Raw genomic sequence first — 16,157 nt, 5'->3', positions numbered from 1 at the left:
TGCTTCTCCCTTTCACTATTGCGCACCAACCCTGTCCATGGAGAAATGACTACTGGACAGTAGGAGGGCAGTACAAAGCCAATGGAGTAAAGAAACGGGTGCACGCGTGCGTGCGCTTTGAACAACTTCAAAATAAACCAAATTATCAGCAACGTCAGATTTGATGTTCATTAACGGCACGCTGTAAAGTGTATAATTTTCAAGAATAATGAAACATGCATTTGGAAGCTGCAATCTCATTTTTCTTATACCGTTTCCTTTTAACTGTAAAATTACAGTTTACAAACTTTTAAAGCTCAGGCATGGGCCAGGACCTAACTGAAGTGTCGGTCAGGTTGAAAGGGCCACAATCCCAGCCCTTCCCTTTTTTATAATCACATATTACTTAAGAGTCTAGTTTTAAAACATGGCAAGGCATCTGCTAGCCATATAAAATGGTTTTGTTGTTGTTTGTTTTTTTTTTTACATTAACTACATTAAGGTTTTGGCTGCCAACTTAAGAGCCCCAAAACAAAAATACATTTTTAGAGAACCACCTACTTGTCCTCCATTGATGACGACGTCAGGATCGATGACATTCCCAAGAGACTTGGACATCTTTTCTCCCTTTTCTCCGAGGGTAAATCCATGAACCACCACTGTCCTAAGACGATAAATCAGCTATTATCATAAACACAATGCTAATGATCTTTTTGAAGATGACTTATGGCTGAAAGAGAGTATCTTAATTTGACACAAAAATAGGATTTTTCTTGACAGATTATATATAAAAGTTTTTCTTGTAAGTCCGATTCTCAGCAGTTTATTCTTCATGATTGTTAAATAGTAAGCTCTCTACTTATACACAGAAAAACTTTTGATGTTTACATTCACTAAACAAGTATTTCCTGAGCATCTATTATGTATTGATCTTGATCATTAAAACTAACCAGGAAAAAGTATGTCTTAAGAGCAGATTATCACCTTAGAATTATCTTCAAAAAGACAATTCGAGAGAAATCTACTGTTCTATTGGCTTATAAAAGCATGTTATATAAGAAACAAACATTTAAATTATTCTGAAATGGGTTTTCATTGTAAGACAGCAAAAATCTTAAGCTCTTTAAGAATCTTTCTGATTAGGACCTCTATCCATATATTTGAATGAGGAAAAGCAAGTTCTGTAACTAAATAAGGACCCCTACTTCATGAAATTCACTAAAGGAACGTTCATCGACTAGCCACGTGGGGATACAGCAGACAGGACCACGCGCTCCGGCTGCCTTCCGTCAACCCAGGCTGCCCTTCTCCACGCCCCCGTGTCCAGTCTCTCGGGTTTCCCGGCTCCTCCAGTCAGCGACGCTGCCTCTCCCGGGGGTCACGATCTGCATCAGTGACGAGACCTCTCTGTACTGCTGTCTCCCTTTTTCTCTCTTTCCTTCAAGCTCACTTTTCTCATGAGACTGGAGACTGTGAGCTAATCAGAGGTGGCGTTTTACCACATATGTCACCAGTCTGCCCGGGCTTCGCACACTGGCCGGTGCCCGGCGGAAGGCCCCAGGTGTGACTTGTCAGCTCGGGTGTGTACTCACTTAAAAGGTGCTTTCTTCCTCATCGCCACGCTTGTTAACAAGGAAGACTGGAACCAACCGCCGAGCTGGTCTTTTCCTTCCAGGTACAGATCCGCCCTTTGGTCGGCACCTCAAAAATAAGCATTAAAAATTACAAAAATCTAATTAAAATAGAAAAACAAAAATGAGTGTGTGTCGAAGTATTAAAATAAAATTCTTTTTTGTGCCATGCTATACTATACCCAATGGCTAGACCGCATTCACCTGACCTGTTACCATCTCTGCCAATTTATTAATCAACGTAAAAAAAATAAACTTTGGAGTGTGACCTCCCAAACCATAAGTAATTAATAATACTATCTACATTAAGGACTGATTCACAATAATGACCAATAGCAATATTTCCAGTTAAATATTTTATGAAAACAAACTGCTGTTTTTATTAATTTTGCAGTTATCGGCTGAGCGTCTAATAACTTTACGTGCTAATTCATTTGCTTCTCGTGTACCCCTATAAGGTGAGCATTACCGTCCCCACTCTACAGGTGGGCAAAGTGACACAGTGACAGGTTTTATCACGTGTCCGAGGTTATGCAGACAGTGAGCAGCACATACGGATTCTGAATCTACACAACCCGGCACCGAGTGCACGTGCTTAACCACGAAATCCAGTCAGAAAGAGAAGAACGTCTTATAAAGGGCAAATTATTAACTTCGAACCTGACAATGGCTCAGGCAACAGATGGGCAAACTGAGAAAGCCGCGTGAGCCGGAGGTGGGCTTGGAGGTAGGCATGGGTGGCCAAGATGATTTAAATGTGAAAAGACTCTATGAGAACGTGTCATTATACCTTTGTTCAAACCCGCAGAATGCACAGCAGGTAAACTATGAACTCGGGGTGACGATGGTGTACCAACATAGGTTCATGAGTTGTAACAAATGCCCCCCTTCTGGTGGAGGTGCTGATGATGGGGGAGGCAGTCATCTGGGGGTGGGCAGGGGTATATGAGTTCTCTCATATACCTTCCCCTTAATTTTGCTGTGACCCTAAAGCTGCTCTAAAAAATTAAGTCTTAAAAAAAAGATATGGCAAAAGAAAAAATGGCCATAAATAACAGAGTTAGTACATATACGTAATCAGGCCTGATGGCTACTTTAGCATTCGAGTGAACAGCTAATTCAGGAGCTGATACTCTACGATAAAGAACCATTCGGTCAACATAAGTAACAATCATTTCAGTCAAGAATCATCAAGGGGGCTTAACTTCTAGGTGAAAATTTGGTGGGAAAACAGTCTTTCCACAGTCTTAAGGTACCGCCCTACCTGACATGTATTCATCTGGGGTGGGGGCTGGGGTGAGAAGTAACTTTACAACAGAGGAAACGGGCAGACACCACTTTGTGATCAAAGTCATACACCATCAGGAGACATCACGTGACTCGATATAATACGCTGAAAGGACACAGTGCCACTTGTGTGGTATTCCCGCCGAAAACACATACTCTAAATCTAACCATGAGGACATATTACACAAACGCCAAATGAGGGACCCTCTGCAAAGTAAACAACTTGCACATCCATGAATGTCAAGGTCATGAAATGAGACCAAAGAGACATGACAACAGAACGCAACAAGGGGTCCTGGACTGGATCGAAGACCCTGTTTATTTTTTCCTATAAATGACATTTCTGGGTGAAATTTGAATAGTATCTGTAGACAGATAACAAGATGGACTCTGTTAGCTTCCTGGCTGTGATATTCGTATTGGTCCTATAAGAGACTGCCTGTTTTTAGGAAATATTCACTGACATATTTAGGAAAAAAAACAAGTCCAGAATTTTAAATGGTACCAAAAGTTTATAATGCACATACAGAGGAAGTGACTATTAAAAGCAAACTGGTGTAAGATGTTAATGGAAATCGAGATGAAGGTACACATATGGCACTTACTATTCTAACTTTAAAAAAAAAAAAAAGAACATGAGGTCTACGGAAGGCTACCTACTATTTTAAATTCAAACTCAATTTACCTAAGACGCCCCCACAATCTGTTTTATTTGTAAAATGATTTGGCCTCATGTCTAATATTAAGGATGCCGTGCTGTAGTCCTTACGTGAGGAGGAATGTCTGGGTGGGGGAGGGGAGACAACGTGAAAATGACGGATTCAAGCCAGTTCAACTCAACCAGTTACCGAGCACTTACGACCTACAGGCCCTGTGCGGGACGCGGGGCGGAACGTGAAGAAATCTGGTATCTGCTCTCTTGGAGCTGATAGCTAATAGGGCAGATCTTATGTTCAATAAGAAATACCTGTATTGAGTGCTATCGAGGCAAAAATACAGAGTACCTAGTCTATGCAGTTAGGAAAGTCTGGGATAATATAAAGAGATAAATGCATAAGCTGTAAGAAATGTTTCAGTCTCAACATGTGGAATATGCTACATCTATATCTGACTTTTCTTCCCCTACTGACTCATAACCATTTAAACTTTTCCAGTACTCAAACCCCATCCCACCCAAAATGTTAAATTCCTACTGGCAACCACATTTTGGATAAAGCAATAATCAATGAGACGGTGAATAACAAACTGCTAGTGGAAATACTTTCCTGAAATAAAGTTAATAACAGAAAGTATCCCCAAACCCTCTTCATCTTGAAAAATGCCTACTTCTGGCCTAGTGAAATGATCAAAGACGGGCCCAAATTCTGGATTGTGTCATCTTAGAGAAATCATTGTCTCTAAGCCTTGGTTAACACAATTAAGAAACAAGGGGTTTAAATAATCTCTCAAATCTTTGCCAGCTCTAAGATTTTTAATTTTAAGGGAGCTGGTTGTTGCCTGTGACCTGAAGACAGCTCGGGGGCTGGCCCCACGCCGCCTGTGGCCCCATGCCACCTGCATCCAACCCCCGGGCGTGGCGCCTCCTGGCTGTGCGGCCTGAGCTTAACCTCCCATGCTTTCGTCTCTTCTTCACGGAATCTACTCACCTTCTAAGGCTGTTGTAGAGAGTAAAGTAGAAATGTAACATACTCAGTACAACAAACGACATTCAGGAAATGTTTGTTATTACTAAGCTATATCATAAAAGGCATGCTAGCATTTCCTGTTGGAGAACTGAAGATTCTTCCTGGTATTTTTTTTTCAAAGTTTTATATGAAACGACACTTGCAAAAATATTAGTTATACAAAACTATTTTTAAAATATATGGTCTCTGATCCTGTCCTAGGCCATCGGCCCGTTAATAACAGCACAGCAAAACGGGCCACACGAACGGTAAAGTGTCAGCGTCTCTCCCACTCTCGTACATACTGAATAGGTAGAAACAGATAAGCAGAATATCATCCTAGAAACAGGAATTCTAGAAAATTTCCACCAACAAGAGCCTTTCAAGATGGTGTGTGATGAGAGCAAAGTGGGGGACTAATTTAAAGAATAAATCAACTATTAAAAAAATTACTATCAGAGCAAAATCAGCAAAAGAAGCCTGAGTAACCTACAATTTCATTACTAATGGTTAACTTAGCTGAATTGATGAATTTTGAGCAAGATCATATTTAAGAAGGCAAGTTGTAGAACTAACGTTAACATATTTGGCAAAACTACCGCTTAATCTATGTAACATCTGAAAATAATTTAAACCAAAAGTAATGACTAATAATATGCTAAAATACAATTATTTTTTGAAATTAGGCTCTTTTAAAAGTAGTGTTGTTTATGTCCTTAAAAGGGCAACCTTTTTAAAGTTATTTGTAAATCTGTTTGTCTAAAAAAAAATCTACCTGCTTCGTCATTTTTCTATGGGGAAAAATAATCAGAAATGAAATGGAAAAAGTATTTTAAAAATGTAATTACTTCGGTGAGTGATGGATAAACTATGGTACTTTCCAACAACAGGACATTATTCAGTGCTAAAAAGAAAAAAGCTACCTGGCCTGGAAAGACATGGAGGAACCTCGGATGGATGTTAAAAGCAGCCAATCTGAAAAGGCCGCATAACGCATGACTCCAACTATATAAAATTCTGGAAAGGGCAAAACTATGGTGGTAGTAAAAGGATCAGTAGTTAAAGGATCAGTAGTTGCCAGGGGTAACAGGGAGGGAGGGATAAAGAGGTGATGCAGAAGACTGTTTAGGGCAGTACAACAATTCTGTGTGATACTGTAATGAATACGTGTGACTACACATTTGTCAAAAACCACAGAATGTACATCACCAAGAACAAACTCTAACGTAAACGGTGGACTTTGGGTGATTACGATGTCAATGCAGGTTCATCGACAGTTATGAATACCGTTTTTTGGGGGAAAGGACGACAGAGGGCACGGAAACTCTGTGCTCTGCTTTCCACCCAATTATGTGGTGAACCTAAAACTTCTCTAAAAAATAAGTCTATTTCAAATTTCCTTAAAAACAAAACAAAACAAAAAAAACACATTAATTTTTAAATCACTGCAATAATGTCTTTGGTAAATGCTTAAAAATATGGGTATGATTCACTTACCTATTTATGATTCTCTTAAAAATGCCATTCCCTCTCAGAAACTTTTCAAATCTCAATTTCTTAAATTCTATTGGCCTTGAACTCACAATGAAATAGGTACTTGACCTGGTGTCAAAATTCACAAGCCAAATGTTTCCCTGCTATGAAATTTGTCAGCAAAAAATGAAAGCACTTGTGCATGCTTTATAATCACCAAATTCCTCTTGTTAAACAGTAGGACCGATGAAGACTGGTAGCTAAAATTAAACTCAGAAATCAAGCTGATTTTCTTTTGCAATAATGTACTCTTCAGGAAATAAGCAGACATTAAATTATTTCACATTAGACTTAGTCAAACCATTTAAAAACAAAAATACAAAAAGTACAATAATTCTCAGAAAGTAGGTGACTTTTTTTTTTTTTTTAAAGGAAAGCCACCTTTGCTTTATGGCTTTTTGGACTATGAATTCCCTGAGTATCATTACTGTTTCTTCGTTCTTATTGCCTATCTTTTGATTTTTTTTTTTAATCACGAAAGAATTAAAGGGAGAAAAAAATAAAATATAGCCAATTAATCTAATTCTTATGACTGATCTCAAAAAATTTTTATTTATATATTTACTTTTTTTGAGGAGGAATGAGGGATCTGAATGAAAAAGGATAAACTATAGTCTAAAATCGGGCTTACGCATTACTATAACGGCGGTTTATTCATGTTCTGGCAGCCTTCTATGCAGGCAACACATATGTTTAAATAACCAATTTTCTTCCTTTGAATTAATGACCTAATATGACAAAGAAAAACATGATTTGCTAACCAAGTGTTTTGTTTTTTTTTTACCACTAATTTCATTTAATAAAATATTTCCGTCACATCCAAACATTTGGTTGAGACCATCACGAACGAGCAACAGAGCGCCTGACCTCCGCCAGCACCACGGACAGCGGCACGGGTGGGTTTTACGGCGTTTTCCGGCATTTCCCGCAGTTCGACCCAGGGTAACTTGCACTGCTGCCCTGAGCGCAAAACCGTTTCAGAAATTAAAGAGCGATGCTGCCACTGGGGCACTTCTCACCGAGGCCGGCGCTAACTCTGCAACACAAGCGCTCTCGCCCACGCGCACACTCTTGGGATCCCGCTGCCCCCAGTGCGGTGGTCGGTAACTAACTGCTTCCTGCTTATAACGTCGACTGCCTACCTTACCAGGTGTTGCTTGCCTACGTTTTCAATATAATTTAGGAAAACAAAGTACCTAAACTTACAATAGTTTCTCTTAAATATGCTAGGAGACACTTACAGAATATTTCTGAAAATTACTAAATAAAAATTGTAAAAATGTTATTAACATGTTATTAAAATGTAACTTACGTTCGGGCATGCTGAATTATGTTGTACATTTTAGCCGTGATACAGAGTAAACAAGAACTTACATGCATTTTGCTTTTCAAATTTCCTAAGCTGGAAAAAAGGCCCAAATGAAGGAACACGTACACCTACCAGGAGCCACACTGCAGCCCTTCCTCCCCAGAGAGGCCGAGAACCAGACGTGTCCTGCAAGTGAAGCCTGAGGACCGTCTCTTCCATCCCTTTAACAACGGCCCGCTGCAGACATCTAGCACTCCCCTGGCTCCGGAGAGCACGCAGGGTCTCTTGGGTCCAGCTGGCCCTTGGCAGCACCGCGAGGGACTGTCCGAGCCATCAGCGCTCCCCGCCGCCTCGCGCCTGCCTTCGCCCTCGCAGTGATGACAAGCCACAGTCCTCACTTTAACGTTTCGCTCAGTATCCTCGAGGACATGTCTTCTCCAGCATCTAAATACACCCCCTGTGTGCCGGGCCCTGCCGCTCCTTCCTCGCTCCTGCCCAACCTCTCCCTTCCCTTCAGCAGTGAGTCAAGGCTTAACCTAACCACAGGTCTAAAGTGAGTCAGTCAGCTGTCCGTACGGGGCGGGGAGGCAGGGGGAGCTGTGACAAGGCGACACAGTCTACAAGAATGAGAACTGAAAACTCAGGGTACCTGAGTTCTAGTCTGACTCTACACTGCGCATCGCCTTAATTTGCCTCTAATCAAGCTCATTTCCTCTTCTGAAAAATGCTGGGGTCAAACCCTTTCGGTGACTTCCAAACTTTGTTTTACAAACTGGGTGCCTTGAGGTTGCCAGATGGGCCAAGGAGGTTAAGAGGAGGGAGAATATTCTCATTTGCATCTATCTTACGGATTGTGGTTCTATATAAAATTATATTTGGAAAAAAAAGTTTAAAAATCATTGGATTGAATGATCTCTGGAGGTCCTTCCACATTAAAATTACACTATATCTTTCAAATTAAGCAAAAAATAAACGAGTTCTTGATTACAGTTTTTTTCTAAGTAATATTTATGTATTTTTAAAACTGCTTAACTGGCATGTAAAGTATTATTTAAAATTACCTGGAAGAACGTAAGACCATGAAGTTCCACTATCGAACCAGATGTCCAAAATATCCTGACCTGGCACATACTCCAAGGCATCAGGACCGCCAACCTAGGAAGACAATGTAAAGGCACTTTAATTATGCTAAGAACGTACACAATAAATACCCAAAAGAGTCCTGAGGAAACGAAATACTTGCAACCATTACATTCACATTTTAAAATAAAATTTAAAACACTTAAAGAGATTTCAATTAAGTACGACCGGCTCATTTGCATGTAAAAGTGACTATGGCCACTTAATGACATATTTATTAATGTTAATAAAACTTTACTTTCTTAAAAGTATCTTCCAATTTGGATTTGTTGGCGTACGATGCAATCGGTTAACTCTAATTCAGATCCTACGAGGTCCTGACGTACCAACACTGTTCTCTCGCGGTCACGATTACACCTCGTCAGTTAAAATCTTGTCCCTCACTGAGGACAAATAACCCTCACCCTCTGCTGCTGTATTAAATGTCAAGCTTCTCCGGCTAAACGAAAATGTCGACTCTCAAAATGCACTAGCTCCTAATTTGTAGTGGACAAACTCACTGACTACGTAATAATGGAACTACTTTCTTAACTCCCAAGAATCCTTCCTGTCGTTACTAAGTCATGCAATAAGCACAAAGACTGTTGGATACACAGAGAAACTCACCTGTGATAAGACTTCTTCTGGAAGAAGTTGCTCAGGAGGCAGCGTCCACCACACGTCACTGCCATGTTGTTCCACTAGTTTAATAATATGCTCAACGGTCTGGCTGTTTTGGGCGGGAGGAGGACAAGACAGAACTGTTCAGAAAACTACTGTGGACACCAAACACGTTAAAATTACGAAATAGGAATATTTTTTTCCTATCTGCAGGACATTTTTTCCTATCTTTCCCCCCCAAACTTTATGGTAGTATCTTCAATGACTTGCTTCCTTGGCTGTCATCTTAAATTCAATATAAATAATACCAGTATCTCGAGAATAGAATAAATCATATGTATCCTTTAAAAGAAGAAAAAAGACGTCTCCTGAGATCCCTATTTCAGTTATTGATTTCCCTACTTCTGTCGATCTATTTTCTACTTGGTACCTATATTCCAAACCTAACTATCTCCCCGCTCCAATTTCTGCCCAAATTAAACCACATTCTGACAGTTCTATCTTTGAAACCTGTTCTTTGTCCTAATACCATCAGTCCGACCTCACTGCGTCGATACTAGACTGATGCACTGGTCTGACTTTTCCCCAATTCTCACCCCTTTAATTTCATGACACGGCTTTGAGAGAACTGCATTTATAAAACTGCATTACGCTAATCCCCTCTCAGAAACTTCCAGTGCCTCTCACTGCTCACAGGATTGGGTCCAGCTCTGCCCAAGAGCAATGCCATACTGGAACGCAGCTTCTGACAAGATACCCAGGCTCATTACCTCGCTCTCACTGTTAACACGTGACCATGCACAAGTACTCAAACTTCTCTAACTCTTGGCTGCTGTACAACTCATTTGTTCCAAAATATCTGAGCTCCTCCAATGTCTTGGACACTGTTCTAGGCACTGGAGACAAAGCAATTACAAGGCAGCTATGGTTCCTGCCCTAATGGCACTTATATTTTAGTGATCCCAGACCCTTCCCTTCGAATGACGGCGAACTAAATGAGATGCTTCGTGTAAAACTTATCACAGTGCCTAACACAACAGAAAGCCAATAAATGCTTATCAAATGAACAGTGAAACTCATTTCTTTGGGAAGAGACAGAATTATACGTTACTTGGAAATTAAACTAAGGGGGGAATTTATACTAAGTTTTCTCACAGGAACAACATACTTTTATTGTCACAACTTTATTGACATTACAAATTCCTCTGCTGCTATCCACTGAGTCACTGTATAGATAATGGTCAAGAGCATGGGCCCTGGAGCCAGTCAGCTTGGGTTTAACTCCTGGCTCCAGCACCTTCTAGCTATGTGACTCTTGGCTAAGCACTTAACATTTCTGTACCTGGCCTGTAAAATGCAAAAAGTATCATTAAGCGAGCTATTATGGATATTAATCAAGCTTATATATTAAATGCCTAAACAGTGTCTGGTACCCATTAGTAAGAATTATGTAAGCATTAACTATTATTCTGATTCTCTGAAGTCAGGTAAATTTAGACAGTTAACTTTGTTAACTAATTACCAAACACATATCCATATTAATATTTAAATTAATTAAAATACATATACTAAATCTCACTTTTGTATTATCCTTTCTACCATGCTCCATTAATGCAAGTAACTAAGAACAAACTGTAGGTCCATGAGAGCTGATCTCTCATGAAGAGAGTAATGGACAGGAAAAAGCTTTAAGTGCTTAATCTGGATCTACTTTTAAATCATGATGGCATAGGGTGAATCACTTAGCTTCTCTGGGTCTGATAATTCAGATAAAATGAAATGTTTAGAAAAAATGGAGAAAGCAAAAGTCAAATGGGTATTATAAATAAATTTGCTCTATACGCTGAAATTTTAAATACCTTACAATAGCAAAACATTGCTAAATTGGTATACTATGAAGGACAGACTGAAAAGTATAATGCTACCAGCATCTCTTTTGAAGAAATTATAAACAAGAATGTCAAAAGGGGCACGAGTCCACATTCCTAGTACAACCACACATTTTAGCTGGACTTTCACAGTAAAGATAAACTCTTGTGATGAGACCATAAAAACTGTGTGTAATAACTAATTATATGACAATATTTGGTTACTTATTACTATTTTATGCAGTCGCAGAGAACATTTTATCAGTTAAGAAAATACGAACAGTATAATAGAAAACTGAAATAAACCAATGCTACTAAGAACTGAGAAAGAGACATCAGCAAATTACATTTATACACACGCGATCGGTCCATATGCTTTCATGTCGATTATGACATTTTCATCAAAAAGAACGAGTCTCAAAATGAGTGTCATTTTGCCTTTTTATTTTTAGAATGTTATTAGATTGTAATTTCAGTGAAGTAGTCAAAGTCTTAAATGGAAATAAAATACAAAAGTCAATGCGAATGGTTCACATTTCATAATTGAGAAAATGAGTTAGAAATGTTAGGTCCAATATTATTCATCAAAATAAAGCATTTTTGAGTACACCACTTTTGTGTACACATACTTTTCAAAGCCCTTTACAAGCAGTTGTTAATTGGATTCACAGAAAAACATATCAGGTAGCTCTTGATAGGTCAACTGTTCTGTGCCTCGAGATTCCTTAACAGCCACGAGCCTAAGTGAGTAACGCAGAGAGCCAGGCCTGGAACGTGGCTCCTGAATCACGGCTCAAGCCTGTTCTGACTTCTCCGTTCAGTCTAACTCATCTAGAGAGACGACCGCCGTAACCGTGAGCTCAAACTCTTAGTTTCTCCCGTTTGCTAATAAGCAAAGGCAAAAAGACTCCCATCACCAAGGTCGCAATGAAACCATGGCCCAGAGAGGAAGGCAGGGCCCCAGGAGGCTCCGGAGATTAGGGCGTTGACAGAACAAGCGCCAAGTCCGAAGCTCGGCCTCTGCTTGCGACTGGTTAGACGACAGGAAAACGACATGTTACTTTGCTGAGCTGGTTTCTATGAACACAGGGAACAGCTGCGAGAAAAAGGGCTACGTGAAAACTTTTATGAAGAAAAATGTCCTAATATTTTGGTCAGTAACTTAAAACTATAATTTACGAGATGATACACATTCAGTTTAGAATGCCAAATCTAGCCCTAAAGAGACAGTTCTTTTTTAGATCCTCAAGTAGCAGATAATTCAATGAAGATTTAGCATTACATTTTAAGTACCAGGAAACTACACTCCAGAGTCTGAATCTATAACTGAAAATACCCAACAACAAAGATTCTCCTTTTGCAGCTGGAACATTAAGGCAACTAGAAAACCCCACCGCGTTTGGTCCACCGCCCCCGGTCACACTGACATTCGAGTTGTAATTGCTCCATTTTCTCCATACTATTCTGAAATCTTAGACAGCTATATTACTTATATTTTTTAAATGAAAGTTTAAAACAAAATTAAAAACAAACGAAGTGAAAATAAACACACTCGACCTACAAACTTGAGGTTTGCTGGATTGCAGAAGAAACTTAATGTTCGAACAAAATCTGAAAAGATAATTTGGAAAAAATACAAATAAAGGCTGCGCAAGTGCTCGAAAGATATTCATTATAGCGCGACAGCAAAACTAAGAAATAGCCAAATACTGGATGGGCTACGTTTATTTGATTTTCATACACAGGGACCCAGGCAACCATTAAAAGCTGAGCTCCCATGCTTAATGGCTGCAAATTCATTCTTCTAAAATTGACTTTTTTAAAAATGTATTATGTAATTATCTAATTATACAGTTGTTTATAAACAACTGTATTAGGCATCCTTATATATGCATCTTTGTATAAAACATCAGGTCTCTTATTTCCCTGAGATAAATACTTAAAAGGGTAATTTCTTTCTAATGAACTGAGATCGTGCTTTGAAATTTTTTAAAACAATTTTATAGGCATTTCTTAGTGATAGTAAATATTCAGGAAAAAAAATGGAAGAAGTCAAAAATCTGTCTTTGGAAATTTCAGAAATTTTGTTAATCATCTCCTATCTTAGTTAATTTATAACCTTAAGCTCAGTGTAAATTATGGTTGATAAAAGTGAAACCACTTATCACTCCATAATCTATATGCTTCCATTTTAATGGTGTATTTCATAAAGCAATAAGTCCATCATAAAACTCTGCACTTTACGCAAGAGCCTTATCTCAACACATGCACTACGTGTCCCTTATGTTTCAAGCAGTGAAACCCATTAGGTAGCCGGAGCAACTCTAGTCATCGTGGACTCGGAAGCGACACAGGCTGACCGCTGATGCGGCGAGTTCCTGGAAATTAAGAGCTTGAGGGTTACTTGGTAATGAAGAAAGCGCTGCTGTCATCCCAACGTTTCCTGCGTTCTGTCTTCATAAAAGCAAAAATATTAAGGACTGTGAGACAACTCGTCTTCTGTAAGTTACTGGAAGAAGAATGAGGTAAGAGGCTAAATGTTTTGTTTATTTACTAAATTTAATTCCAGAACACACTGAAATTTGAGGAAACTTTCTAATTGAATACTATACTGGCGTGACAGAAAATGGTTTTGGAGAAACTTTTATGTAAAGAGTATTAACATGACAAAAATTTGAGGTAGCTAAAGTTTACACTCAAATTAGACTGGAAATCCCTTGCCTATTTCTAGTAAATTTCTTATACTATCCAGAAATTGGGAGCTAAGCACATGTTAACTATTATATTAATATTGTTAAATGAATTACAATCATCTGAGATGGTGAAAAAAATTTAACTTCTTTTCCTTCCTAGGTAGCAAGTATTTCTGTATTTTACTTTTTATGCAAAAAGACTTATTTTGTCTTTATTTACTAGGAATCGATTTCCACCTAAATTAAAATAGGGAACAGATTCAGAAAAGGGATCAATGATGTCAAAAACACATGGAACTGAGAAAATACAAGCGTGAACATAAAGTGCAAATGGGAACATTAATTCAAATCAAAATTAAACTGTTGCAAATATGTCAACCTCTGAACTTATTTAGAACATGAACAAAGGAAGATTTTCTTCTGTGAAATAAGTACAGTAGGAGTATTTACAGACTTTCATCAGGAAAAGCTGAAGGAATCTTGATGCACTTGTTGGAATTATCGAGTGTAACAGCAACTCCATGTGGGCTGTGTACCAACTTCCAGTGGAGATGCTGTTACTTTTGATGGTTACCAACTCACTACAATAAAAAGGCACGTCCAAGACAGACAGAAAATCGGGGTCACTTGATTCATGTGAATAAGGAAAAAAGGTAAGCTTTCATGCTGTCCTAAAAAACTGACAAACAATTAGGAATTAACATCCATTTTCTTAAATCAAGTGTCATTGTCACATAAAAGACCCGACAATGGAAGATTAATCGACACTGAGCCACGGTGTTGGAGGAGAGGTCACAGGATGTGACTGACCACCAGCTGACCCAGGCAACCGAAAGCTCTTCGCCCCCTCCCTGTCCAGGGACCATGCATTCCCCTTGCCCTCCTGTGCGAGAAGCTGCTCGGTGACACAGCCGTGATCGCATGGAGCTGCTGAGACTCTCTGGATGCTTTATGTGCCTGAACCGAGTGAAGGCCTCCGTCACGAACTTCTAAGACGTGGCAGCAGATACGGAGATGCTCTCGTCCTGTGGTTGCCCAAGACGAGCCGTAAGTTAAGTTCCTGGGCTTGTCAGCCTGTCACCTACCAACCTGGAGTGGGCGGCCTCGGTCTGTGGTCTCTCCCTGTCATCTGTGTATGGAGCTAAGTCGTGAACTAACGAATGGTGCACAGGAAAATGACCTATGCATCGACAGACAGTATAGTCAAGTGTGTCTGTCGTTTCTATAGGCCAATATTCTGTATATCTTTGTTACTTCAAAATCAGAAACCGAAGAACACCATGCAAGCAACACAGAATGTAACGACCATGTCAATGAACTGAGCATAAACAAAACAAACGGTACAAAGCTCGCATTTCTTTCGCTAGCTTACAAATCGATCCATATTGCATTTTACTGTCATGGTTAAATGATGGTCAGATGAACCAGTCTGCTTTACTGACTAATATGTACGTATGGTCTACCTCGATTCAAGGAGATTCCCTAAGAAAAACTGGTTCTCTTAATACTGAAAAGAAAGAGAAATGCTGACAAAGGCTTGTAAACATTCCTTAACGGAAAAACTTCCAGGGTGGGATTTTAAACACCACTTGTGTGAATTTATCTCAACTTTAATTCTTAGAGGTGTTAAGGTATTAGCACTTCATATAGGATCAAGCTCTCAATTTTAAAAAAAAAACATAAGCAACGCCAGAGAGTCTCGGCTCCAAATTGTAAAACATACTCTTCCTCCTCACGCCCGAAGTCTGAATTCCTCAACCTGGTATTCGAGGGTCACTACAGTTTGTCCCAGCCGCTCTTAGTGTTCATGTTTCTGAAACTCCCCCTCATGTACCCTATAGTCCGTACACGCACGGCTCCTACGCGCATGCTCTGCCATCCTGCCGCCCGGTCCTCAGCTCCTGCGGATCCCGCCCTGACCCACAAGGCCTCACTTGAATCCCGCAGCCTCTGCAAGGGGAGAGGATGAGCCGTCTTATGGTCCAACATCTATCTGCCAAGGCGCAGCCTCCAGTTCCTCCCTGAGACACGTTGCCGCAGCTGTCACATCACCCAGGTAGCGACAACCAAGCAGTGATACGACATATTTCCAATTGAAAAGGAACCGTCACAGAAAAGATGCCAAACTACCTAATATGTGGCTATAAGTGATTAAATTAAAACAAACAAAAACCTGCTTTAACCAACATTTTAAAACACTCTTTTCCCAAATATACCACCTAAAGAAATCCGACAATGTTGACTATGAGAAGTAGAACCTTTTTCCAAACGTGATGAGCCCCAAGGTAGAGAATGCAACTTGGTCTACAGTCTCTGGAACCCCATTACTTGACGGCCTCCGTGCCCTCAAAAATTTCGTCGCTGTACAAGCTTTTCTACTCTGAACTGTTTACTATGTCTATGTATTATCCTTCCAAATTTAAAATGAAAAAAACTTAAGGAAAAACAATTGA

General features: G+C 39.6%; 1 protein-coding gene and 1 long non-coding RNA gene across 2 annotated transcripts in view; one reads left to right on the top strand and one right to left on the bottom strand.

Moving 5' to 3' along the window:
* The window catches only part of IARS2 (isoleucyl-tRNA synthetase 2, mitochondrial), a 41,222-nt gene that overhangs the window by 8,204 nt on the left and 16,861 nt on the right, over nt 1-16,157 (bottom strand). The window contains exons 13-16 of the mRNA XM_039883409.1: nt 9,150-9,252; nt 8,465-8,558; nt 1,572-1,680; nt 541-643 (exon numbers count right to left, since the gene is read on the bottom strand). Of these exons, the coding sequence (XP_039739343.1) occupies nt 541-643; nt 1,572-1,680; nt 8,465-8,558; nt 9,150-9,252 (409 nt within the window). The remainder of the gene's footprint in view (nt 1-540; nt 644-1,571; nt 1,681-8,464; nt 8,559-9,149; nt 9,253-16,157) is intronic.
* Nucleotides 6,449-8,791, top strand: LOC120619193 (uncharacterized). The gene is made up of 2 exons (XR_005657399.1): nt 6,449-6,990; nt 7,497-8,791. It is a non-coding gene; the product is annotated as an uncharacterized LOC120619193 (long non-coding RNA).

This window comes from Pteropus medius, unplaced genomic scaffold (genome assembly GCF_902729225.1).
Source record: "Pteropus medius unplaced genomic scaffold, Ma_sr-lr_union100, whole genome shotgun sequence".
Lineage (NCBI taxonomy): Eukaryota > Metazoa > Chordata > Mammalia > Chiroptera > Pteropodidae > Pteropus > Pteropus medius.
Note: the sequence above shows the minus strand (reverse complement) of the source record. Positions and strands in the feature narration are given on the sequence as shown.